Consider the following 22,204-nt stretch of genomic DNA (forward strand, 5'->3'; position numbering starts at 1 on the left):
ATTGAAAACCAAGAACACCCGAGTGACTGAGGGTTAGCCACCACCTCTGAAACCTCCTTTGGGCCTCCTAAAGTTGAAACTGAATTATAGAGTAAGCAGCCGAGAAAGAGTAGAAAAAGCAGGCCCAGGTTTCACAGCCTGGCATTTCAGGCTCATTCTTACTCCATTATTTGGCCCGGAAGCACTCTTCCCAGATCCCAGCATTCTCTGTGAATCAGGATCGTGGTTTATAAATAACACCCCACGGCGAAGGCATAAGGACAGGCTCACTAACCAGTCCTGCTCACCTCACAATTTGGAGGAACTTCAAGTCCAAAAACATCTGCTTGATGCCCCCTACCCTCTGCCCTGGGGCCTTCAGTGTCAGCTTCCTTTTTCTATCCTGGACTATGGTCACTGAGTTTCAAGAAAATTAAAATGAAGTTCCTGTTAGAAAAGTCTTAGAGAGGCCAACCCAGGAGAAATGAAGATCCCCAAGAACCTTGGGATTCATGACTGTCAGGTACTTCACCATGGTCAGTCCCTATGCACTGTCCCTAGTGGATGCCATTGATTATTCTTAGAGCTTGTTTCCCCAAGGCATCGGAAATTGCTGCTTCAAAGGACCACCAGGCCAGAGTTCAGAGGAAAGCCAATGAGCACCATCCCAGCCAGGATGCAAAGAGTGTATTCCATGGCCCTCTTTCCCTCTGGGTTTCAGAGAGGTCAGAAACAACCTGAATGTCAAGGCAGTAGCACAGGAGGCAGGCTTCACCTCTGAGTACAGAACTGCTGACTAACCACTGAGCATCCCTGCCCACTTGTCCTCACACACTGCTCACCAAACATCCTTGGGCTTAATTGAGAGTTGCATTAGTTCATCATAGGGAATATAGATTGTTTGCTGGCATGAAAATTCATGGTCAATCCTGAGCCTTCACAAAGTCCCCTAGTGTCTGAGCCACTGCAGATGTGTGGCTGCCAGAATCCTGTTCTGGAGACACAGCAACAGCCCTATCTTTGTCCTCTGTAGTAGTTTAAATAGGAATGGCTCCCGTAGACTCAAGTGTTTGAAAGCTTGGCCCATAATGCAGCACTATTAGAAGGTGTGGCCTTGCTGGAGTAGGTGTCACCTTTTGGAAGAAGCGTGTCACTGTGGGGGCCGGCTTTGAGGTCTCAGATGCTCAAACTAGGCCTAGTGTGACCATCTCCTGCTGCTGCCTGATCAATAGGTAGAACTCTCAGCTCCTCCGACTGTGTCTACCTGCATGCCGCCATGTTTCTCACCATGATAATAATGGACTAAACCTCTGAACTGTAGCTTTAAGAATGTCTGTGGTAGCCGGGCTGTGGTGGTGCAGACCTTCAATTCCAGCACTTGGGAGGCAGAAGCAGGCAGATTTCTATGAATTTGAGGTCAGCCTGGTCTACAGAGTGAGTCCCAGGACAGTCAGGGCTACACGGAGAAACCCTGTCTCAAAATAAAGTTACCACTGTCATGGCATCTTTCCAGCAATGAAACCCTAAGACATCCATCCTGTCAGCTAAGGCAGCATCACTGCCTGGTCTGTCTGTCTTCCCTGTCTTCTCTTTAGAATACTATACAATCTCATGGCCATACTCCATAGATGTTCACAGTGTTTCAGTGCTAGACCAAACATCATGCAGGACTCTGAGGATGCCATCTAGAGCGTCTGAAAAAAAGCCACAGACAAATATGTTCAGAAAAACAAAGCAAACCCACATGGAAAGTAGATGTCATACCTAACCAATTTAGCAACTGGGCCATTAACTATTTATTGCTCATTGCAAGCCACGAGTCTGTCCCTAGGCTGAGCATTGGGGAAAGGTGATGAGGACAAAGTCTCTGACTGTAGGAAGCCAAATGGGGCTTGGAAACACAAAGACACTGGGCAGCAGGGTTCTCCTTTCTAAAGCTGGACTACTTGCTGCTGTTCAGCTAATGCAGGTGCTGGAGAGCTGGGCAGCCCGTCTTGGAACTGAGCTAGCCAGTGGCCACGTATCCAAGGGTGCTTGCTTAGCAGCATGCACTATGAATGAAAAGTCACATCTCCCACAGCCTGCTCTTTGGCCCACACAATAGAAGAAGTTGGGGAAGAGTAATTTCTTCAGCATTCACCCAAGTCACAGCCACATGCAGCCCATTTTTCCACACATGCTGTGTGTGGAGGACTAAATCCACAAGGAGCTGCAGGCACAGGTTTTTACTAGAGCTCTCAACATTCAACGGTTATCTCCAAAACGGGAGTCATCGGCTTCCTTGAAGACAACGAGAGCGTGTCAGTGACTATGTTAAAGGCCCATTACAGGGGCTGGAGAGATGGCTCAGTGGTTAAGAGCACTGACTGCTCTTCCAGAGGTCCTGAGTTCAAATCCCAGCAACCACATGGTGGCTCACAACCATCTCTAATGAGATTTGATGCCCTCTTCTGGTGTGTCTGAAGACAGCTACAGTGTACTTTTATATTCTGTATAATTACAGAATATACTTCTACTTCTACAAATTAAAGAGGGCAACAAGGGGGCATTCTATAGAATGCCAAAAATAGTTGGAGAAGGGGAAACCTGGCAGCTTAGAGTGTACTTTGAAGGCTGGGAATTGGACTCAGCTGGCTGAGTGTGTTTGCCTATTGTACAAGATTCTCCAGTACCTCATAAACTGGTGGCCCATGACTGCAGTCCCAGCACTTGGGAGGTAGAAGCAGGAATGTCAGAAGTTCAGGGTCACCCTCGGCAACACGTCAAGTTTGAGGCCGGCCGGAGTTACCCGAGACCCTGTCCGAGAAGAAAACAGAAATGCATTGTACTATTATCCTGACCTTGGGTTCAGGATCTCAGACTGTTTCTGTTTGGCGCACCCACTCCCCCTTTTCACACTGAGGATTACACATCACTCAACTGTAGGGTACCATTTATACCCATGAACGACACTGCAGCTGCACCCCCAAAGTGGTAGAGTCCACATCTCTCATCAGCCACAAAGAGAGACCTGGTCCCCAGCACCAAACCTTGGAAGTGAGCACTTTTACAGTACAAGGCAGCAGGGTTTTAATAGTTTGTCATTGAAGGAGAAAATAATAAAAATGCCAACTACCCTTCACCGGTTACTGTGAGCCACACATGGTAATCTGTAACTCCTTTATTCCTAATAGTGGCCCTGGAGGCACCAGGTTTGCCATCCCCATCCTCCATGGGAGGAAGCGGTGCACAGCAGCCTAGCTCACGCTCTAGGACCCTCTGCTTTTCTACCTGTTGGACACGTATATGCCTTCTTTTCTCAGACTGAACTACAGGGGCAAATGTTGATGCCAAAACATTATCTAAGTAGGTGCCAGAAGTCAATGTAGTCCAGCAACTTGTGGGCAGTCACTCATGGAGATGAGTTGTCTTCAGAGCCATCTGGAGTATGGAGAAAGTGCAGGCTGAGTGCAACAATTGCCTGACTCAGGGGTGGTCCCAAGGATAGGGAGTCTTCCCTCCACCTACTTAGCAGCTTGTTTGCTTATAACAACTTGACTCGTGTAAAGCAATCCCAAATGGTTATAAAAGGTTATCTCGCAGGGTTGAGATTGCAAAGTACTTGCCATTTTATGTGATTTTATTTTAATAACCAACTAGTAGCACCTTTAAATTAGAAGGAATAAATTATGTAGTGGAAGTTAGTACCTATTTCTTCTTCATTTAAGTTTTGCCTTCTGAGAAGGAGACATACATCATACATCTCACTGAAGGAAAACAATTACTTAGACAAAACCTCTGACCCCCTTGGTCCCATGGTACTTGTAAAATAGAACTGCAGTTGTTTTTGCCCACAGTGAGGAAGTTCAGTCTTCCCACTGAAGGTCAGGTGGCTGGGTCTGCTAAAACAAACTGCCCACAGACAGGCATATTAGCAACAGAAAAAGCATATGAGCGGCTTGCGAACTTGGCTCAGATGGTAAAGTGCTTGTCTGGCATGCATGAGGCCCCAGGATCAATTCCCAGCACCAACACATAAAACCTGGCATTCTTCTAGCGCTCAAGAAAATAAAGACAAGAGAATCAGAAGTTCAAAGTCAGCCTAGAGTTTGAGGCTAGCCTGGGCTAGATGAGACCCTGTCTCAAGAATATATACATTTATCCATATTCATAAACACAGGGCTGATGAATATTCATATAAGTAAGGTGCACTTATCCTCTTGTAGAGAGGAGAGTCCTTGGGTTTTTTGAGGAGAGAATGAATGAATGAAGAGATCAAACAATGGATGGCCTAGAGCAAATGTCCTCTGGGGTGTAAATAAGCAGTCTGATTCTTTGCCTTTCTCTGTGAAATGATTTCACTCTTAGATAAAGAATAGCCTCTGGGCAGTGGTGTTACGTGCCTTTAATCCCAACTCTGGGAAGACAGAGACAAGTGGATCTCTGAGCTTGAGGTTAGCCTGGTCTATAGATAAGAGTTCCAGGACAGCCAGGGTTATGTGGAGAAACCCTGTCTTGAGGAAAGAAAGAAAGGAAGAAAAGAAGGAAGGAAGGAAGGAAGGAAGGAAGGAAGGAAGGAAGGAAGGAAGGAAGGAAGCAGGAAAGAAGGAACAGAATGTTCTTGTTAGTACTCTTCAAGTACTCTTGGTTTCACACCAAAGCCATGTATTTTGGAATACTCTGAGCCCTAGTACCACCCCACAGGCAAAGATGACCAACACAGAGACTTCAAAGTGTTGGAAATAAAATGTAGTGTTCAAGGACACCACCAATACAGAACAAAGAACACACAAAACAGATTTTACTTCTACAAAAGGAAATATCACTTCCTTTGATTAGCAGTCTTACCAAACTGGAAAGGTTCTTTCAAAGTTTGTCCAAATAGACTGGGAAAGTTGGTAAATCCCTGGGGATGAACTGTCCACTTTTGATTTTTTTTCTACTTCTCTGAGAATCTTTTGAGTCTAAGGGAATGAAGTCTTGACTGTTCTTGACTAGGGGACAATACCTCAAACATATGTTGTAGGTCTACAACACTAATCCTGTTGCCATGATCATGTAAAATTTTGCTGATGAGAATGTAAGGGTTGAGTACCACAGAATACTCTGTATAGTTGGGTTTTGTGTCCCTTGGCCCAATCTATAGGATCTGTAATGGTTTGAATGAGAATGGCCCTCCATAAGCTTATGTATTTGAATACTTGATTTCTAGTTAGTGGAACTGTTTGGGAAGGACTAGGAGGTGTAGCCTTGTTGAAAAAGGTGTGTTACTAGAGATAAACTTTGAGTTTTTAAAAGATTCATGCCATTCCCAATGGATTCTTTGGGCCTAATGGCTGTGGACTAGCTCTCAGCTGTTGCTTTATTCCACCATCATGGACTCTAACCCTCTGAAACCATAAGCCCAATTAAATCTGATGTTTGGTCATGTTGCTCAGTTCAAGCCACCCCAGATCTCACTCCATCCACATGACTCTTTTCAACACGGGTAAAATTACCACCCTGCCCAGCACAAACATGACTGTACAGCCCAATAGCTTTTTATATAGGTTTATATATCAAACTCTCAATCCACAAACTCTCTACACAATAAGATTACATCAAATGGACAGAGATACAAACTGCCCTTCTATATGAGATAGAAGACCTATAAAATCCTTAAAATGTTTATAGCTGCCTCTGATCCTCTCTCTCCACCTCCTTTACCCTGCCCAGTCACCAGCTCTTGCCTTTATTTTACTAATTAAAATGGGAAGGTTCTGATGAAGTCCTGAGTATGGTGAATAGGCAGCACTTCTTGGGGAAGCAGAATTAACATCAAAATACGAATGTTTGTAGGACCCACTATACCTGTCAGCTTGATTGTTTGGATCTAGTTGGATCTGGTCAGAGATAAGTAGGAAGCAAGAGATAAGGAGTCTGTTCAGGAACTCTGACATAGTTCCTGGATTCTCATTGGATAAAGGAGCACAGATCCACGCCCTCCAGTAAAGGGCATAGTCAATTTCTTCTTGGGAGATCAGATAAACGCTTACAATTAATGTATTCAGTTAAGAGTTGAGAGACTCACTTTGAAGTATACGGATAGGTTCCTTGGTCCAAATAAAACAATATTCATTCAGTTTTCTTGTTGTTTCTGTTTTAAATTATTCTACTATTTAAGCCTAAGTCTCAATAGACTATCTAGGAGAACCTATCTCTTTACTTACTTGGAGCTCCATTTTGGCCTGATTATCCTTCATCCAATCCCAAAATCAAGAGTCCCCGAGAGGCTTAGCACCCACTACTCACTGTTGTAAGAGGCAGGTTTTTTGTTGTTGTTGTTGTTGGTTTTTTTTTTTTTTTTTTTTTTTTTTTTTTTTTTTTTTGTACTCCAGCTCCATTGGCTTCCCTTGCAAAACTGTTAAAATTGGTATCTCTCAGTGCTAGGCAGATTGGTATAAACCTATGATTGTATCTAGAGGCCTGGCCTGCTACTAAGCCTTATGAGGCCCCCGAACAGCTATAGAACTGTGGAGAGGGATCCATGCTCACACCTTGCTCAGATGTTTATTTTGTTCACACTCAAACCATCCAGAAGGTCCCAACCACTAAGACAAGACTTTGACTTTGGCTTACTTTGATCTGTGCATAGAATTGTGTAATTGCTTTTGTTCATGGGCTTTTGTGTTGCTGACTTTTCTGTTGTTCCTGATCTAGGGAATATCAAATGCCCAGCTAGAGGGCCACTGCAATTGGGCTGGCCATAAGACGCATTTCTCTAGTGACATGATTCTGGACATTATGTTTTGCAGATGGAATTAGAATTCTGGATGAGCCCCTAAGTTCCTGGAAATAAAATATGGGACCCAAGGACCCTCCTCCGATCCTGCACAAAGAACACATGGAAATGCTATTAGTCTTTTGATAGAAAAGATTTGCATTGTTTATAATTGTTCCCCTCAAAAGTTGCAGCAATAAATAGCATCCTTGAAGAGGTCGGTAGTCATGAGCTAAACACCCAGAAATGCATGACCACAGAGAATAGCCCTATCAAAGCAGGACCGGATGGAACCCACAGACTAGAAAAAGCGCGGGCTTGGCTTGTGAATGAACTGGTTTAGTATAGCTGTATGTAAGGACCAAAGAAGGGCCCCTTCTCTAGGGCTCCACTGATCACCACTCCTTAAAATAAATCAACCTTCTCGTTGTGGCACACTCATCTGTCTAGATGAATGAGCTCAAGGCTAGCCTCCAGCTGACCCATGAAGCCCCAAGTCATTCCATGCCCATGAAGATTTCAAGCGAAGGAAACATAGCAAGACTTTTGATATTAGTGGATATGAGGGTTCAGTGGGAACCTCCTGAGTGCTTCCAGGTTATTAGATCCCAGAGCAAAGAATCAGAGACACCTGGATGCCAACAGTTGCAGAACCAGTTTTTTTGAAAAATGATATATTTCCAAGAAAGGAAACTGAGCTGGAAATGCTGGGGTGAGAAGAAGGTTTAGAAACTCTAAAAAGGATGGGAGCGTTTGGGGCTCATTTACATAGGGTGGACTTTCTCAACCATACTGTGATATCTATTTCTGTTATAGAAATAAGGGGCTGAGAGATGGTTTAGAGGGTAAGAGCACTGGCTGCTCTTCAGAGGACCTGGGTTCAACTCCCAGCACCCATATGGTAGCTAGCAAATGTGTACAACTCCAGTCCCAGAGGATCTGACATCATCTTCTGGCCTCTAGAGACACTGCATGCATAGACATACACCCAGGCAAAACACCCACACTTATAGAAATTTAAAAATAAATAAAAGTAAGAAATAATGTTCCTACCCATGGATGAATTACTCCACACACTTTGAGATTAAGGAAAAGCTCTCTCCTTAAGCACCTGGTTGCCTGGAGCTAAAGCCCAAATAAGGGTCAACCTCAACAGAAGATTTGATTAGCTTATATAGGATATATACCTTAACTCATGCATTTTTCATGCTCTGCTACCCTTGAATCTCTTTTGGGTCCCAGCCTCAGGTTCACTTCAAACAGTTCAGATGGAGGCAGGAGTCTGAAAGCCTGGCTGCTTAGGTGGATAGGAGATTCACAGTGAAGATATTACTTATTCCCAGACTTGTAAGTACACCAGTGTTGGTCGTTTTTCAAATAGTTGTTACCCAGGGTCATTTTGCCCACTTTGCAGAATTATTATTTTTTTCTGGTAATAGCAAAGGGGACTCAGTGATGGTTGTGACCCTATATCCTGCCCATGCCCTTCAGAGGTTTGTCTTTGGTATGAGAACCAGGTCCCAATGGCTGGTCATAAGTCACTGCTGTCTCCTTTGTTTTGGGAAGCAGAGCCTAATGGCCGGTCAATCTCGGTGAATAAACATTTACTTCCTAGCATCATAGATTTCACTTATCTCTAGCAGGCCTGGTTAGCATAGTACATATGTTTGGGTATTTTGGAAGCAGAGATCTTTTGGTTAAATTCCACTTGTGGGACTTAGTCCTTAGCAGATCTGTTGGTAGGTAATTCATTATATAATACCAGTTCTGTAATTTTAAGTTTCTGTTACATCAGTTCTATACAACTTCATATCCGTGTCTCATCAGCATCTTAAATGTCTTTGTGTGTGTGTGTGTGTGTGTGTGTGTGTTGATGGCATGAGTCATAGGTTACTCTCTGGGACTCTGAAATAAATGCCCCTGAACCTGTGGAATCTGTTGTAGCTGCTTCCAGTTTGCTCTGTTAGGGAAGAGAAGGTGCCCTTGGCCAAAGGCGTTTCTAGTAAACTAAACTGTGGTACCACATCCTTTACCGTAATTCTCCTGCCTCACTTTCCTTTCTGGGCTTTTACATTGAATCTCTTGCCTACCATCTGATATCCGTCCTAATTTCTAAGAGGCATTTCCAAAGAAGGAATCTTGAGAGTGGACCCCAGGGTAAGAGAGCCAGGTAGAGTGATTGCCAAAGAGGCGAAGGGTGTCCTGAGAGGTTCCTTATGGACAGCGGTGGTGGCCACAGTTGAACAGTGGACGTGTAGCCTGCAGTGACAAGGCGTGCAGGAAGCTATAGGGGAGGTCCCCAGTCCTTCTTGTCCTGCTCTCAGGCTTCTTGCTTCTCTTCTTCACTAGCCGGTTGAGTCTTTGGCTGGACCCTTACTATGAAATGCTATTTGTAAAATTCAAGCTTAACTGGCATCTATCTTGGTTAATTTTCAACGAATATAAGACACCATGGCCGATGCAGTTTATAGAAGAAAGTTTATTTGACACTTGAGTCCGCGACCGTCGTGGCGAGGAGCATGGCGGCAGGCAGGCAGGCATGGCACTAGAGCAGTAGCTAAGAGCTTACATCTTGATCCAAAAGCAGAAGGTAGAGTCCACTCCCAGTGACACACCTCCTCCAACAAGGCTCCTAATTCTTTCCAAACTGTTCCAACAACTGGGGACCACATATTCAGAACCTATGGGGGAAGGTGTCAATCTCATCAAACCACCACAGTATCCTGTGTTCTTCCTTCTCCCCTTCTCCTATCTTCTCTTCATCTCCTCTCCTCCCCTCCTCTCCCCTTCTATCTCCGCTCCTCTCCACCTCTGCCCCCCATCTTTCTTTTGTTTTGGAGACAGTCTCACCGTGTAGCCTGGAACTTGCTTTATTGATCAGATTAGCCTCAATCCCCATAGATCTTACCTGTACCTACTTCCTGGGTGCTGGGATTAAACGTGTGTACCACTCGTCTGGCTTGAGCATTTTTTAAAAAATCTTATTTACTTCTTTTGTGTGTGTATGTGGAGGTCAAAGGTCAACTTCAAGAAGCCAGTTCTCTTCCCCTACTGCACACATGTCACTAGGATTGGTCATCAAGCTTGGCGACATGTGACTTACTCACTGAGCCATCTTGCCAACCCCTGTGTTTTTATTCACTAAGTATGGCTTGATCCTAAGCAGAAGTCACAATGTTCCCTGTCACCTACTATCAGGTGCATGGCGGGTGAGATATTATGAGCAAAGCAGGAGGTATAGCCCCCTATAGGGTCGGGTACTCCAGGGCATTGGAAGATGCTAAGCAAAGCAGGAGGTATAGCCCCCTATAGGGTCGGGTACTCCAGGGCATTGGAAGATGCTAACCCACGGCATAGAATGCTGGTCTGTGTCTGCCTCAACCATTCACTGCCAACATATTTAAATGAATATCAACCAGCAGAGAATGTGTGTTCCCACGTGCCATTTACAGAAGCTCAAGTACAGGGAATTTGAGCCTCTATTTTTAGAAACACTTGCGGGCCGGATGAAATAAAAACATTTCCTGTGGGCATGCATTTGCTAGAAGGTCCAGATCTGGAACATACGAGAACGTTCCTGCTGGACGTAAAACTTCTAAACCTGTTTCTTTGTGACCCACAGTGACCATTCTGGTTGTCTGTCTGAGCAGATGGGTAGGAGGAAAGGTGACTTTATGCCCTTGTATAGGGTTGTCACTTTCCTGCTAGGTTACGTCTATGGAACTTGGACTGAGTCACCACTTGACAAAACTTAACTAAGAAACGTTATTGTTTAAAATTGATGTACTTGGTGTGTGTATTGTGTGTTACACATCCTGCTGTACACATGTTGAGGTCAGAAGACAACGTGCAGGAGTCAGTTCTCTCCTGCTCTGGGGATGCAGGCTTGGCAGCAAGCACTTTTTACCCACTGAGCCATCTCACAAGCTCAGGAAATAACTTTTTTCTTCTTTTCTTCTTCCTTCCTTCCTTCCTTCCTTCCTTCCTTTCTTTCTTCTTTCTTTTTTCTTTCCTGCCCTTGTTTCCTTGTTTTGTATGCTTTTCCTTCCTTCCTTTCTTTCTTCTTTCTTTCTTTCTTTTTTCTTTCTTTTTTCTTCCTTCCTTTCTTCTTTCTTTCTTCTTCCTTCCTTTCTTCTTTCTTTCTTTCTTTTTTCTTCCTTCCTTTCTTCTTTCTTTCTTCTTCCTTCCTTTCTTCTTTCTTTCTTTCTTTTTTCTTTCTTTTTTTTTCCAGACTGGGTTTCTCTGCAGCAAAGCCCTGGCTATCCTGGTCTTGCTTTGTAGACCAGCTGCCCTCAAACTCACAGAGCTCCAACTGCCTCTGCCTCCTGAGTGCTGGGTTTAAAGGCATGCACCACCATACCAGGCCATACTTTCTTAAGTACTCTTTAGAGCAGCGGTTCTCCACCGTTCCTCGTATTAGGATGACTCCCAACCATACAGTGTTTTCACTGCTACTTCATAACTGTAGTAATTTTGCCACTGTTATGAATCATAATGAAAACAGTTTTGGAAATAGAGTTGCCAAAGTGGCGGAGACCCACAGGCTGAGAAACACGGCTTTAGCAGGCAGCAAGCTCACAGATACACAAATTGGTAAATGAGGATGGTTGTCAGGTGTACATATCTATCAGGAAGTTCTCCCTGTCTCTTTTCTTTTGTTAAGGTGCTAGGAACCGAACTGGGGGACTTGTGCATGCCGGGCAGGTGTTCTACCACTGAGCTACACCCCAGCTCTTGATTCTTTTGAGACAGACTTTCACTGTGTAACTCAGGTTGGTCTTGAGCTCTCGACCTTCCTGCCCCAGCCTCACAAATGCTTGGATGACAAGCATCTGCCTTTATATTTCAACTTCTTGTTTATCTTTTCTGAGGCCACTGAGGATGCTTTGCTTCACTGACTATGGCCTAAGTATCTGAATTTTTTTCTTCCTCATCTTAAAGGCTAAATCTTTAATATTCTGCTTTGCAGGCACTGCTGAAAGTGTGGAAGAAATCAAGCCAGATCAGCTATTTTCAGGGCCTTTCCCTGGGAGTCCACCAGCCGACCATAGGCCATTCTCTGCTCCTTACTCCAGTGGGGACAGGTTGTCACCATCCCAGATCGGAAGATCACATCCAGCACACACAGCCGCTCCCCAGGTGACCTCTGCAGCATCAAAGCTCCTACCTCCTGTTGCGTTTAATCACACAATTGGACACATCGTACTTTCAGAACATAAAAATGTCAAGTTTAATTGCTCCATCAATATTCCTAACACGTACCAAGAAACAGCTGGCATTTCGTGGTGGAAAGATGGAAAGGAATTGCTTGGGGCACATCATTCGATCACGCAGTTTTATCCTGATGAGGAAGGGGTATCAATAATCGCATTGTTCAGGTATGTGTCCTTTCTTTCTAAATGCCATTATGCTGATGCCACCTCCAAAGCAGAATCCTTAAGTAAACATCGCCCTTGTTTCCTTGTTTTGTATGCTTGTTTGTTTGTTAAGCAATCCTGGTCCCTTTAGAGCGTGGATAAATAGTTGGCCTGACTGTTTTGTTGGTTTCTTTTTAACGGGCTTGCCTCGTGGTAACCGCTGGCTAACACGTACTCAGGGCTTAGAGGGCTGCTCCAAACTCATTCAAGGTCAGTGTTAGGTACACCGTAGATCCAAGGGCCACCAGAGAGTGTGAAACAGTGTATATTAAGGAGGTGTATTCATGTTTGTGCCTGTGTGCGTGCGTGCGTGCGTGCGTGTGTGTGTGTGTGTGTGTGTGTGTGTGTGTGTGTGTGTGTTCATTTTCAGTTCTGGGATTGGAACCCACAGCCTTGAGCATTCTAAGCATACATTCTACCTCTGAGCCTTACCCCAATCAAAGAAAAAATGTTTTTTTCCTATAGACAGGCTCTCAGGTAGTCCAGGCTGCCCCAAACTTGCCATATAGCTGAGGCTGGTCTTGAATTCCTGATCCACCTACATGCTGAGGTTACAAGACTGTATTAAGAAAGTGCTTAGAGTTTTTGCTTTTAAAGTATTTATTAATTTATTTTATATTGTGTATGTTTGCCTGAATGTATAGACATGCACTATGTGTGTGCCTGGTGCTCTAAGCAGCTAAAGAAGGGTGTTAGGCCCTCTGGAACTGGAGTTACAGACAGCTGTGAACCACCATGTGCATCCTGGAGCTGAACACCAGATCTCTGTGAGAGCAGCATATGCCCTTAACTGATAAGTCATCTCTCCAGGCCCAGGAAAGTAGCTTTATAAAGGACCATGAAAAAAAATACCTGCTCTTAGAGAGATGGCTCAGTTGCATGCCATGCAAGCACTGGGACCTGAGTTCGATCCTCAGTGGGAGATGATGTATTCCAGTGCTGGGGAGGCTGAAGACAGGCGGCTACCTCTTCTAGTGGTCATGGGAACTGAAAAACAGTACAGCTGTCCCGGTCCGATTCACTCCGCCACCTGTCTCTCCCTCTCACCATCTCCAACTTTCTTCCTGCTGCAGCTCGTTCTAGGGAATGGGACAGGCTGTCAGCCACAGCTTCAGTATTCCTTCCATTTTTCAAAGATAAGGTTGATGAGTTAGAGGCAAGCATCTGGAATATTCTATTCTCCCGAAAGCTGAGCCATCGTTTTCAGAGGATGGGATTTTCTCTTCTGCCTCCTCCGTTATTTCCTGGTTTTATTTTTATTCGAGTGTATTAATGAGGTGCCTGTGGTATGTACATTGCATACTGGTTGGACCAGGGTAATTCGTATTTACTCTTCCTTATCGTTTAGAGCTCATCTCTTCTAGATCTTCATAAAATATATACCAGATTGTTCCACATAACAGCTGGGGAGCACCCAAATATATTCCTTTTTCTGAACTTTGGCTCCTGTATCCAGCCTCTCTTTTCCATCTTCACCCCACTTCTTAGCCTCTAACAATCAGAGTTCTCTTTTCAGATTGACTTCTTTTAGCCCGGTGGGGGGCGGTTAATCTTTATGTTTTGCATGTGCAGTTGAAGACCTGACTTGACCCGTTGTTACCCAAAGCTCAAAATGAGATGAGACCCACTCAGAGTCAAGCGAGGCCATTTTCTCTGATGCCTGCGCTGGAGCGCTGTGGAGCGCTCTTTGATCTGCGATGTTTTCTCACTTTCTCTGACCTGACCCTTGGCACGATTCCATATGTGTCATGCATTTAGGTGAATCATGTTTGTTTCCTTTCCAGAAAGCCACCTCACGGTCCCCACAGTCCGGGTGACTCTGCTCGGGATTTAGTCAACGTTTCCACTAGCTGTGCTTTGCTTCCGGGCACAGGACAAACGTCTGTGATTCTTTTGGTTCATTTTATTCTGACAGGGTCTACAGAGCTGCCCCCTTCTCAGACAGCGGCTCTGACCATATTTTTTTTTCCTGCATCTCCTTCAGAAAGCAGATGTTTTTACATAAACAAACATTCCATAAGCACCTAGTTGGGTGCTTAATGACCTAAAGAAACAAACAGGTCAGGTGTCACTTGAAGAGAGCACGACCTTGCTGTTACAACCATCCGTGTGACTCTGGGTCAGCTGCCATAGCTCTCTGGCTTTCCATAGTGGATGGGCTTGGACCAACCACATGATGCCAGCCCCAAGGATGTGATTTTTAAAATGGTCCTTTAGGCCTGGGAGATGGCTCAATAGATAAAGTACTTGCTGTAAGAACCTGAGTTTGATCCCCATAACACAATTTTTTTTAAAGCTGAATATGGTGGCATGCACTTGAAATTCCAGTCCTAGGGCTTTCTCACCCAGTCTCTGAGCAGGTTCCTGCTGTTTTTGAGGCGCGCGGGGGGGGGGGGTGCATAGACCCTGTGAGCCAAACTTTCCTACACTTGGCCTTTCCTGACCCCAGGTTCTATGGTCATTTCTTTATCTCACTGCTCTTGGTAACAATTAAAATGGGATCCAGGGACTGGAGAAATGGCTCAGCAGTTAGGAGCACAGGCTCTTAACTTGACCCAGTTCAATCTAGCACCTACATGGTGGCCTCACAACCATCTGTTACTGCAGTTCCAAGGGACCTGAGTCCCTGTTGTGGTCCCCGGGGACACCAGGCATAAACAGGATTCACAGGCATACATGCTGGTGAAACACCCAAATACATGATGATGAGGAGGAGCAGGAAAGGAGGAAGAGGAGGAGTGAGTGTGTGTATGGGTGTGAGAGGGTGTACGTGTGTGTGTGTGCATATATGTGTGTGAGTATGTGTATGTATGTGTGTCTGTGCGTGTGAGTGTGTATGTGTGTGTGAGTGTGTATATGTGTGTGTGCATATGTGTGTATGTGTATGTATGTATGTGTATGTATGTGTGTGAGTGTGTGTATTTATGTGTATGTATGTGTGTATGTGTGTCTGTGCATGTGAGTGTGTGTGTGTGAGTGTGTATATATGTGTGTGTGCATGTGTGTGTATGTGTATGTATGTGTGTGAATGTGTATATGTGTGTGTGTATATGTGTATGTATGTATGTGAGTGTATGTATGTGTATGTATGTGTGTAAGTGTGTATATGTGTGTGCATATGTGTATGTATGTGTGTGAGTGTGTATGTGTATGTATGTGTGTGAGTATGTGTATGTTTGTGTGTATGTGTGTCTGTGCGTGTGAGTGTGTGTATGTGTGTAAGTGTGTATATGTGTGTGTGCATATGTGTGTATATGTGTATGTATGTGTGTGTATGTGTGTATGTGTATGTTAAGGTCAATGGAAATGAGAACATTTACCTTGACTGTGTGACCTTCCTGTTCCCTGAAATGTGTTCCTCCCCCACAGTAACCATGATCTCTCTCTTCTCTGTCCAAGGGTTTGACAGCTCCGAGCTTCTCATTCATGCAGAATCACACAGTACCTATGCCTCTTTGTATTTCTTTGAAGAAGTCTTGAGAGTTTAACTGCTCCCCAGGAGACATTTCCCGTAGGCCAGCCCAGCATTGGCATGCTGAGAGATGGAGGCGCTGGCTACCAGTAGACTATCCTAGGGCCAGACCAGCCACCACTTCCCTGGAGCATGGACTTCCCAGTGCCAGCCCTGCAGCTCTGGCCAGGTGGTTCCTGTCTAGACACTGCCGGCTCAGTCTGGATCACTTCATTCAGCCTTCTTGGTCCAGACATTTGTATTTCAAAGGCTGATGGGATTTGCATACCTTGGGTGGGGAGAGATGCTGAAGCCAGAACCCAGGGTCTGGGGCTGTGCTTTGCTCCTCTGCAGCAGGACTGCATCTGACCAGCCCCACACTATTTTTAAAGCACCACGGACAACTATAAATTTAAGAATTAAAATATATTGTGTAAATTAACACCTACAAATGCACTGAGAAGTGAAATTAACAAAATATGTGCTAGATAGACCTAAATAATTAATACACTAAGCCATAACTGGGGGAAAGTAATAATTAATAAAGCTACATATATACTATAGTGAATTATATATAATTATTAAATATATTGCACATATTATAGATATATATTCATTGGCATGTATGAAGTATTTTGTAATTGGCTGATCGTCTAGAAAAACATTAAATGTAGACGCTTTATATGGGTTCACTAAATTTACCACAGAAAATAATAAAAACAACAAAAAAGTAGGGGCTAAGGGTGCTTGCCACCAAGTCCTGTGATCTGAGTTTGATCCCTGGAACTCATAGGGTTTAAGGAGAAAACCAACTCCCCAAAGTTGTCCTCTGACTCTCCCTTGTGCACCATAGTGTGCCTGCACACACATGCATACACGCCCACAAACACACATACATACATACCACATATACACTTGGACACAAAATAAATACATAAAAATGAAAGACCTCCCCCCACCCATGCAATGCATTTCTACTTTTTAAAGCATGTCCCCTCCACCCCTTCCCCTAGTCCTACGTGCAGTCAATCCTGTGCATGTTTGCATGTGTGCCCATGTCCACATCGGTGTGCTAATGCAGTATTTGTTCATAGCAGTGGTAAGAATCAATACCCAGGGTTAATATTTTCTTGTGGGTGTAGAAGTTACATATCTATGCTATGGCTATATTCTACATTTCTGTTTCCAGCCACACTCTTTTTTTCTTGCTAGCTTGCTTAGTTTCCATCTCTGAAAGGAAGCCATGTCTCCTACTTCCTCTCATGGTCATGAGACTGTCAGGACTGTGTCTTGTTTCACAGTTCCTGCCCTGATTGTTGTCCCAGCTCAGTCCTGGGAATTGAACTCAGGTTCCCAGGTTTGATTAACAATCACTTTACCCTCTGAGCCATTTTACCATCTCCAGTGCAGCTTTTATGTATGTTGTATAGCCCGCTGTTTGTAAACACCTTGCAATAGTAGCCAAATCTGCTTTTTGTTTTGTGACAGGATCTCAAAGTGTCACCCATGCTGACCTCAAACCCATAGTCCTCCTGCCTCAGCCTCCTGAGGGCTGTGATCACACAGCCCTATGCCAGATGGGTCAGATAGTTCTAAGTGTTCTAGCAAGAACATAAGCTAAGCAAAGATAAGATGACTAACAAACCAAGACAAATTTCCATGTACTAGCACTGGTCTGACCATCCCAGGAGAAAGGAAAAAGGAGACAGTCACATGTCCCTTGTCTGTGCCTCCCTTCCTGACTACCACCACCTGAGCACAGAATTGATGCCTGAGGTAAATGCAGGCATGGTGGCCTGTCAGAGTGATGATTTCGGTGGGGCTGGAGAGGCTCTGGTTAAGAGCGCTGAGTGAGCTCTTACGCTAGGTAGCTCACAACCACCTGTAACCCCAGCTCTATGGCATTGGATGGCCTCTTTTGGCATCTGTATACATGTGAACATACTCACACCACACACACACACACAGACACACACACACACACACACACACACACACACACACACACACACGGGGGGGGGGCAGTGAGGAATAAATCTAAAACAAGAAAAGATGACTCAGGCACCAGAAATCTCCAAACCAGACAAGAGGATACTGGCCCTCCATTTTCACAATAGCTGCCCTTGTAGGCGGTTAGGTGAATATTAAAACTCTGCAAAATACTTAGAGGCCATGCAAGGTAGAGGCAGGACCTAGTTTTAAAGGGTCATTTGTGATAAAGAACAATTGCTCAGGGCCCTGAAATCTATGGAATTCTATAATTATAATGAATGACTGCCCCAAATTCTTCAGATTTCCAAAACTGTTTGAAGGAAAAGAACCAAAGCCCTGGTTTAGAGGCTACCCTGTAAAGCAAGATACCTGATAGTGTGTGTATTAGGAATTCAAGGAGATATGAAAGCAAGAGATGTGAGTGCAAGAGTGACTCTGTGTGTGTGTGTGTCTGTGTGTCTGTCTGAGTGTGTTTGTGTATGTGTGGGTGTCTGTGTATATGTCTGGGTGTGCACCTGTGTGCCTTTGTGGTAGAGAATTCACACTATAATAAGTACTAAGAAATCTGAAACCAGCCGGTGTTGGTTGGAGACCCTGGAAGACTGACACTAACCTTCCTCGGGGGACATCAGGCTGCAGCTGATTAGAAATATCCGTGCATGTTGGGAAGGGTCACCTGATTTACTCAAAGGTTGCCAAGTTAAACGTTCAGTGCATCTGAAAAATATCCTTCAGGCAGCTCGTAGACCACCAAGCACCACAGCCTGGCCATAAAGTTAACCACATGATAAGCGTGTTGAAGGATTTTCTGTTTCTGTAATATGGACTCAAAAGATAGTGATGGCAAATTTCTTTTGTGTTTTCTTCGAAGCATAACCAGCGTGCAGCGCTCGGACAATGGGTCGTATTTCTGTAAGATGAAGGTGAATGATAAAGAGATTGTATCTGATCCCATATATGTGGAAGTTCAAGGTGAGCTCGAAGCCATATCCTGTTGCCTGACAGATGGGTAGCACCTGCATCACATGTCTTCTGTGTGACACTTGGGGTTTGGTCTGCTGTTTATAACTCTGTTAGCCTTATAGATCCACCAGTGTTGGAATGTTAGACTTTAGATGATGTAACAATTGATTCAGTTCTTGGGGTGTGTGTGTGTGTGTGTGTGTGTGTGTGTGTGTGTGTGTGTGTGTGTGTGTGTGTGTGTTTGTGTGTGTGTGTGCCCATGCTCACACACCCATCCAGGGGATTGTGCATGCTAAGCATGTGCTTCACTATGGGGACTCTACTGCTTAAGTGATGTTCCCCACTTGTGGGTGCCACCTTCCACGGTATCCTTGGCAGCATCCCCATCTTATTACCTCAACTTCCACATCCCATTCCCACCAAAAGGCTTTTCTAGTGCCCATTCCCCTGTGCACATGAACTTGATGCTCAGTATCAAGAAGGCTTGAGAGAGGGAGGAGAAAGGAACAAAGGAGGGAGTCATACTTACAATGGGTAAGTGTGGAGGGGAAGAGACAGAAAAACAGCCCCTCGGATGGATATCATAGGAACCTTTGCTTTGGACCCATTCCAGACTAGACAGCTAATGTCAGGATTGTGGTGGGATCCATTAACAGGTGGGCATCCCTGCATTTGGAATTAGTCTTGTAAAATACAGTATTTAGTAGACAATTCACTTGTCAGGATCCTAGGAAAATACACAAGTTGGGGGGAAGTCTGAATCTTGAAAGCTTTGAAACAGGGGGGAAAATCCTGTGTGGAACCAGATTTATGAGACACGAGTTTATAAAACCCGTGATTTAAGTGTTGAGGCTAGCCAGCTTGCCCTGGTAAAATTTTGGGCATGTAGTCCAAACAAGTAATCATTGGCTTTCTCTGAAAATTCCCAAGCTTCAATGTGGGCCAAATTTTGGAGTTTCAGTAGATCTTAGGATTATAAATAACGATAGAACATTGCTGGTTATGTCTTCAAGTGAGTGCTTGTTATAAACTCTTTCATTTTACACAAATCCATGTGTGTGTGTGTGTGTGTGTGTGTGTGTGTGTGTGTGTGTGTATGGGGTAGGGAGTGGACTTCAGAGTCCAGAAGAGGACACAGGATTCCTTTGAGCTGGAGTCCCAGGTAGTAGCTGCCTTGTGTGGCTGCTGGGATGAACTTGGATCCCCTGGAGGATCTAAGCACTCTTTGTTTTGTTTTAAGGTTTATGTATTTATTATGTATACACCATTGTGTCTGAATCTATGCCTGTATGCCAGAAGAGGTCATGGGATCCCATTACAGATGGTTGTGAGCCACCCTGTGGTTGCTGGGAATTGAACTCAGGACCTCTGGAAGAGCAGGCAGTGCTCTAACCACCGAATCACTCTTAACACTAGTCATCTTTCCCGCCTCACTCTGCTAGTTTTGGTGAGAAACACTGCCAACCTGCCAACCGGTGCCAAGCCCTTGAGCAACAAACACCTGATTTAAAAGCCGGGTATGGATTCCATTCTGGCCAAAGCACATGAATCACCACTCACCGTGCCTAGAAAAGAAAAGTGTCCTAGAAAGCTGGCTTGGGTAGACTGGGAGTCAGGGACCTCTGCCCTCTTTATTGCTCTACTTGGAGGTGACGATTGGCCATTTCAGACCTGGGGAAATCCCCGATCCCTTCTGGTTAAAGCATACTCTGCTCCACTCTCTCTGCAGGACTCCCTTACTTTATTAAACAGCCCGAGAGTGTGAACGTCACCAGAAACACAGCCTTCAACCTCACCTGCCAGGCCGTGGGCCCGCCTGAGCCCGTCAACATCTTCTGGGTTCAAAATAGCAGCCGTGTTAATGAAAAGCCAGAGAGGTCCCCGTCTGTCCTAACTGTACCTGGTAAGTCTGAGCAGGATGCTTGTGTGTTACATACATGACTGCATACATTCATTCATTCATCTCTTCCCCTCTAACTGTAAAGGTGACAAAACTTTGGTGAGGATTACTGTACCTCAACAGTGGTCAACCAAGAAGGGCAGAAACAGGCGTGGGAACACTAGGGGAATGGGTGCATTGGAAGGGAGGTGGGATGTACAGTTGCCCACCTTGGCAGAATCCAGCCCAGGCATCCGGAGCCCTGCTCACATCTCTGTGGCACTGGGGCCTTGCCTACCTGGCAGGAATTACCCTATGGAAACACTAAGCTAAAGACCTAATTGTGGTTGGATGCCAAGAAAGTGGATCAGTCACAGAACACTGTGACAGGAAGCTTGTGAGTCACTGTGGGATTGCTGGTGAATTGACATTCCATGGTCATCTTGAGCTCCATCCAAACCAGAACGCTTTGGCGTTGCTCCTGCTCTTGGGCTGCCTCTGTCAGCACTGCCACAGAAGCTTCCAGTACTGCTCGAGCCAGCGGGCTCCTCTATTGCTCCCCTGGTTGCCTGTCTTGAGCTCCGCCTGATGATGTGGCCATGCTCTGTCCCTTCTTTCTTTCTCATGCATTCAGCAAATGTTCAGGAGCGTCTGCTGTGTGCCCAAGGCAGATCTAGGCTTGAGATCTCAGTGGCAGACTTTTCTGAAGGCACATGATCCTGGCTGTCTTCCCTCTTCACTGCATCTTCTTTGTTGCCGGGCCAGTTCCGAACATCGGGTGCCCAGCTCATTCCTGGCCCCGGCTCCTTTCCCTCCGAGTCACACCCTCCTGGCTGAGTTCCTCGGCCAGCCTCAATGCCATCTGTGGGATGGCTGCCTGGAACTTTATGTCTTGTCCTGAGCTCTCAGTCCTGTGTCTACACTTCTCTTTAGTTTTTCCTACTTGTTGAGTGTGTATGCATTTAAAAATGCAAGTCTTCCTTCCCCTTAATCTTCTGCCCCAGAATTCCCTACTTCCTGCTAAATAATATTCCAAAAAAGACACTCCTCCCTTTCCTTGTTTTTTTTTTTTTTTTTAACAGTGAAAACCTCAGCAGTTTTGTGAATTATTCTACAGCACGGTCTGCCTCAATCCATCTCTGTGGTTCACATCAGCTCCTGCCAAAACCACTGTTCCTGTCCTGTCCCTGCATCTCTTCAGTCTCCTCAGCGGCAGCACACATCACCCATCTTTTATTTTTTTAAACACACACATATATTATACACATACACACTGTTGCTGTCTTCAGACACACCAGAAGAGGGCATCAGATCCTATTACAGATGGTTGTGAACCACCATGTGGTTGCTGGGATTTGAACTCAGGACCTTTGGAAGAGCAGTCAGTGCTCTTAGCCACTGAGCCATCTCTCCAGCCTCACATCACCCATCTTATGAGATCCCATCAGTGGCTTCCCATTGATCTAGAATATCAGACAGAATTCTTCCTGTCCTTGTCAGTCAGTCCTTCCAGCTCTCTGCCTGTGCTCACTAAGCACCATTCATACAGAGTCCCCTCCATTTCTTCGGACACATCAGGTCTTCCGGCTCAGGACTTTGCACCCTCTCTTCTGTCTGCTTACAGTGTCTTCTCACCTGCTCTTTGTCCTGACACATCCATATATCGCTTAGGAGAGTACTTTCCTCTTTTTTTTTGACTCCCGGTTGGATCGTGTATAAGAATGTAACCAACAAAGTCTCCCTTCTGAGCATGCTCCCCGAGACCCAGGACTTTGTGTTTGGGG

The 22,204-nt window shown here is 45.0% G+C and overlaps 1 protein-coding gene across 1 annotated transcript in view; it reads left to right on the top strand.

The window, feature by feature from the left end:
- The window catches only part of MERTK (MER proto-oncogene, tyrosine kinase), a 99,859-nt gene that overhangs the window by 15,301 nt on the left and 62,354 nt on the right, over positions 1-22,204 (top strand). The window contains exons 2-4 of the mRNA XM_080931417.1: positions 11,688-12,096; positions 18,450-18,550; positions 20,271-20,444. Coding sequence (XP_080787543.1) covers positions 11,688-12,096; positions 18,450-18,550; positions 20,271-20,444 — 684 coding nt within the window. The remainder of the gene's footprint in view (positions 1-11,687; positions 12,097-18,449; positions 18,551-20,270; positions 20,445-22,204) is intronic.

The sequence above is a fragment of the Micromys minutus genome, assembly GCF_963924665.1.
Source record: "Micromys minutus genome assembly, chromosome: 17".
Lineage (NCBI taxonomy): Eukaryota > Metazoa > Chordata > Mammalia > Rodentia > Muridae > Micromys > Micromys minutus.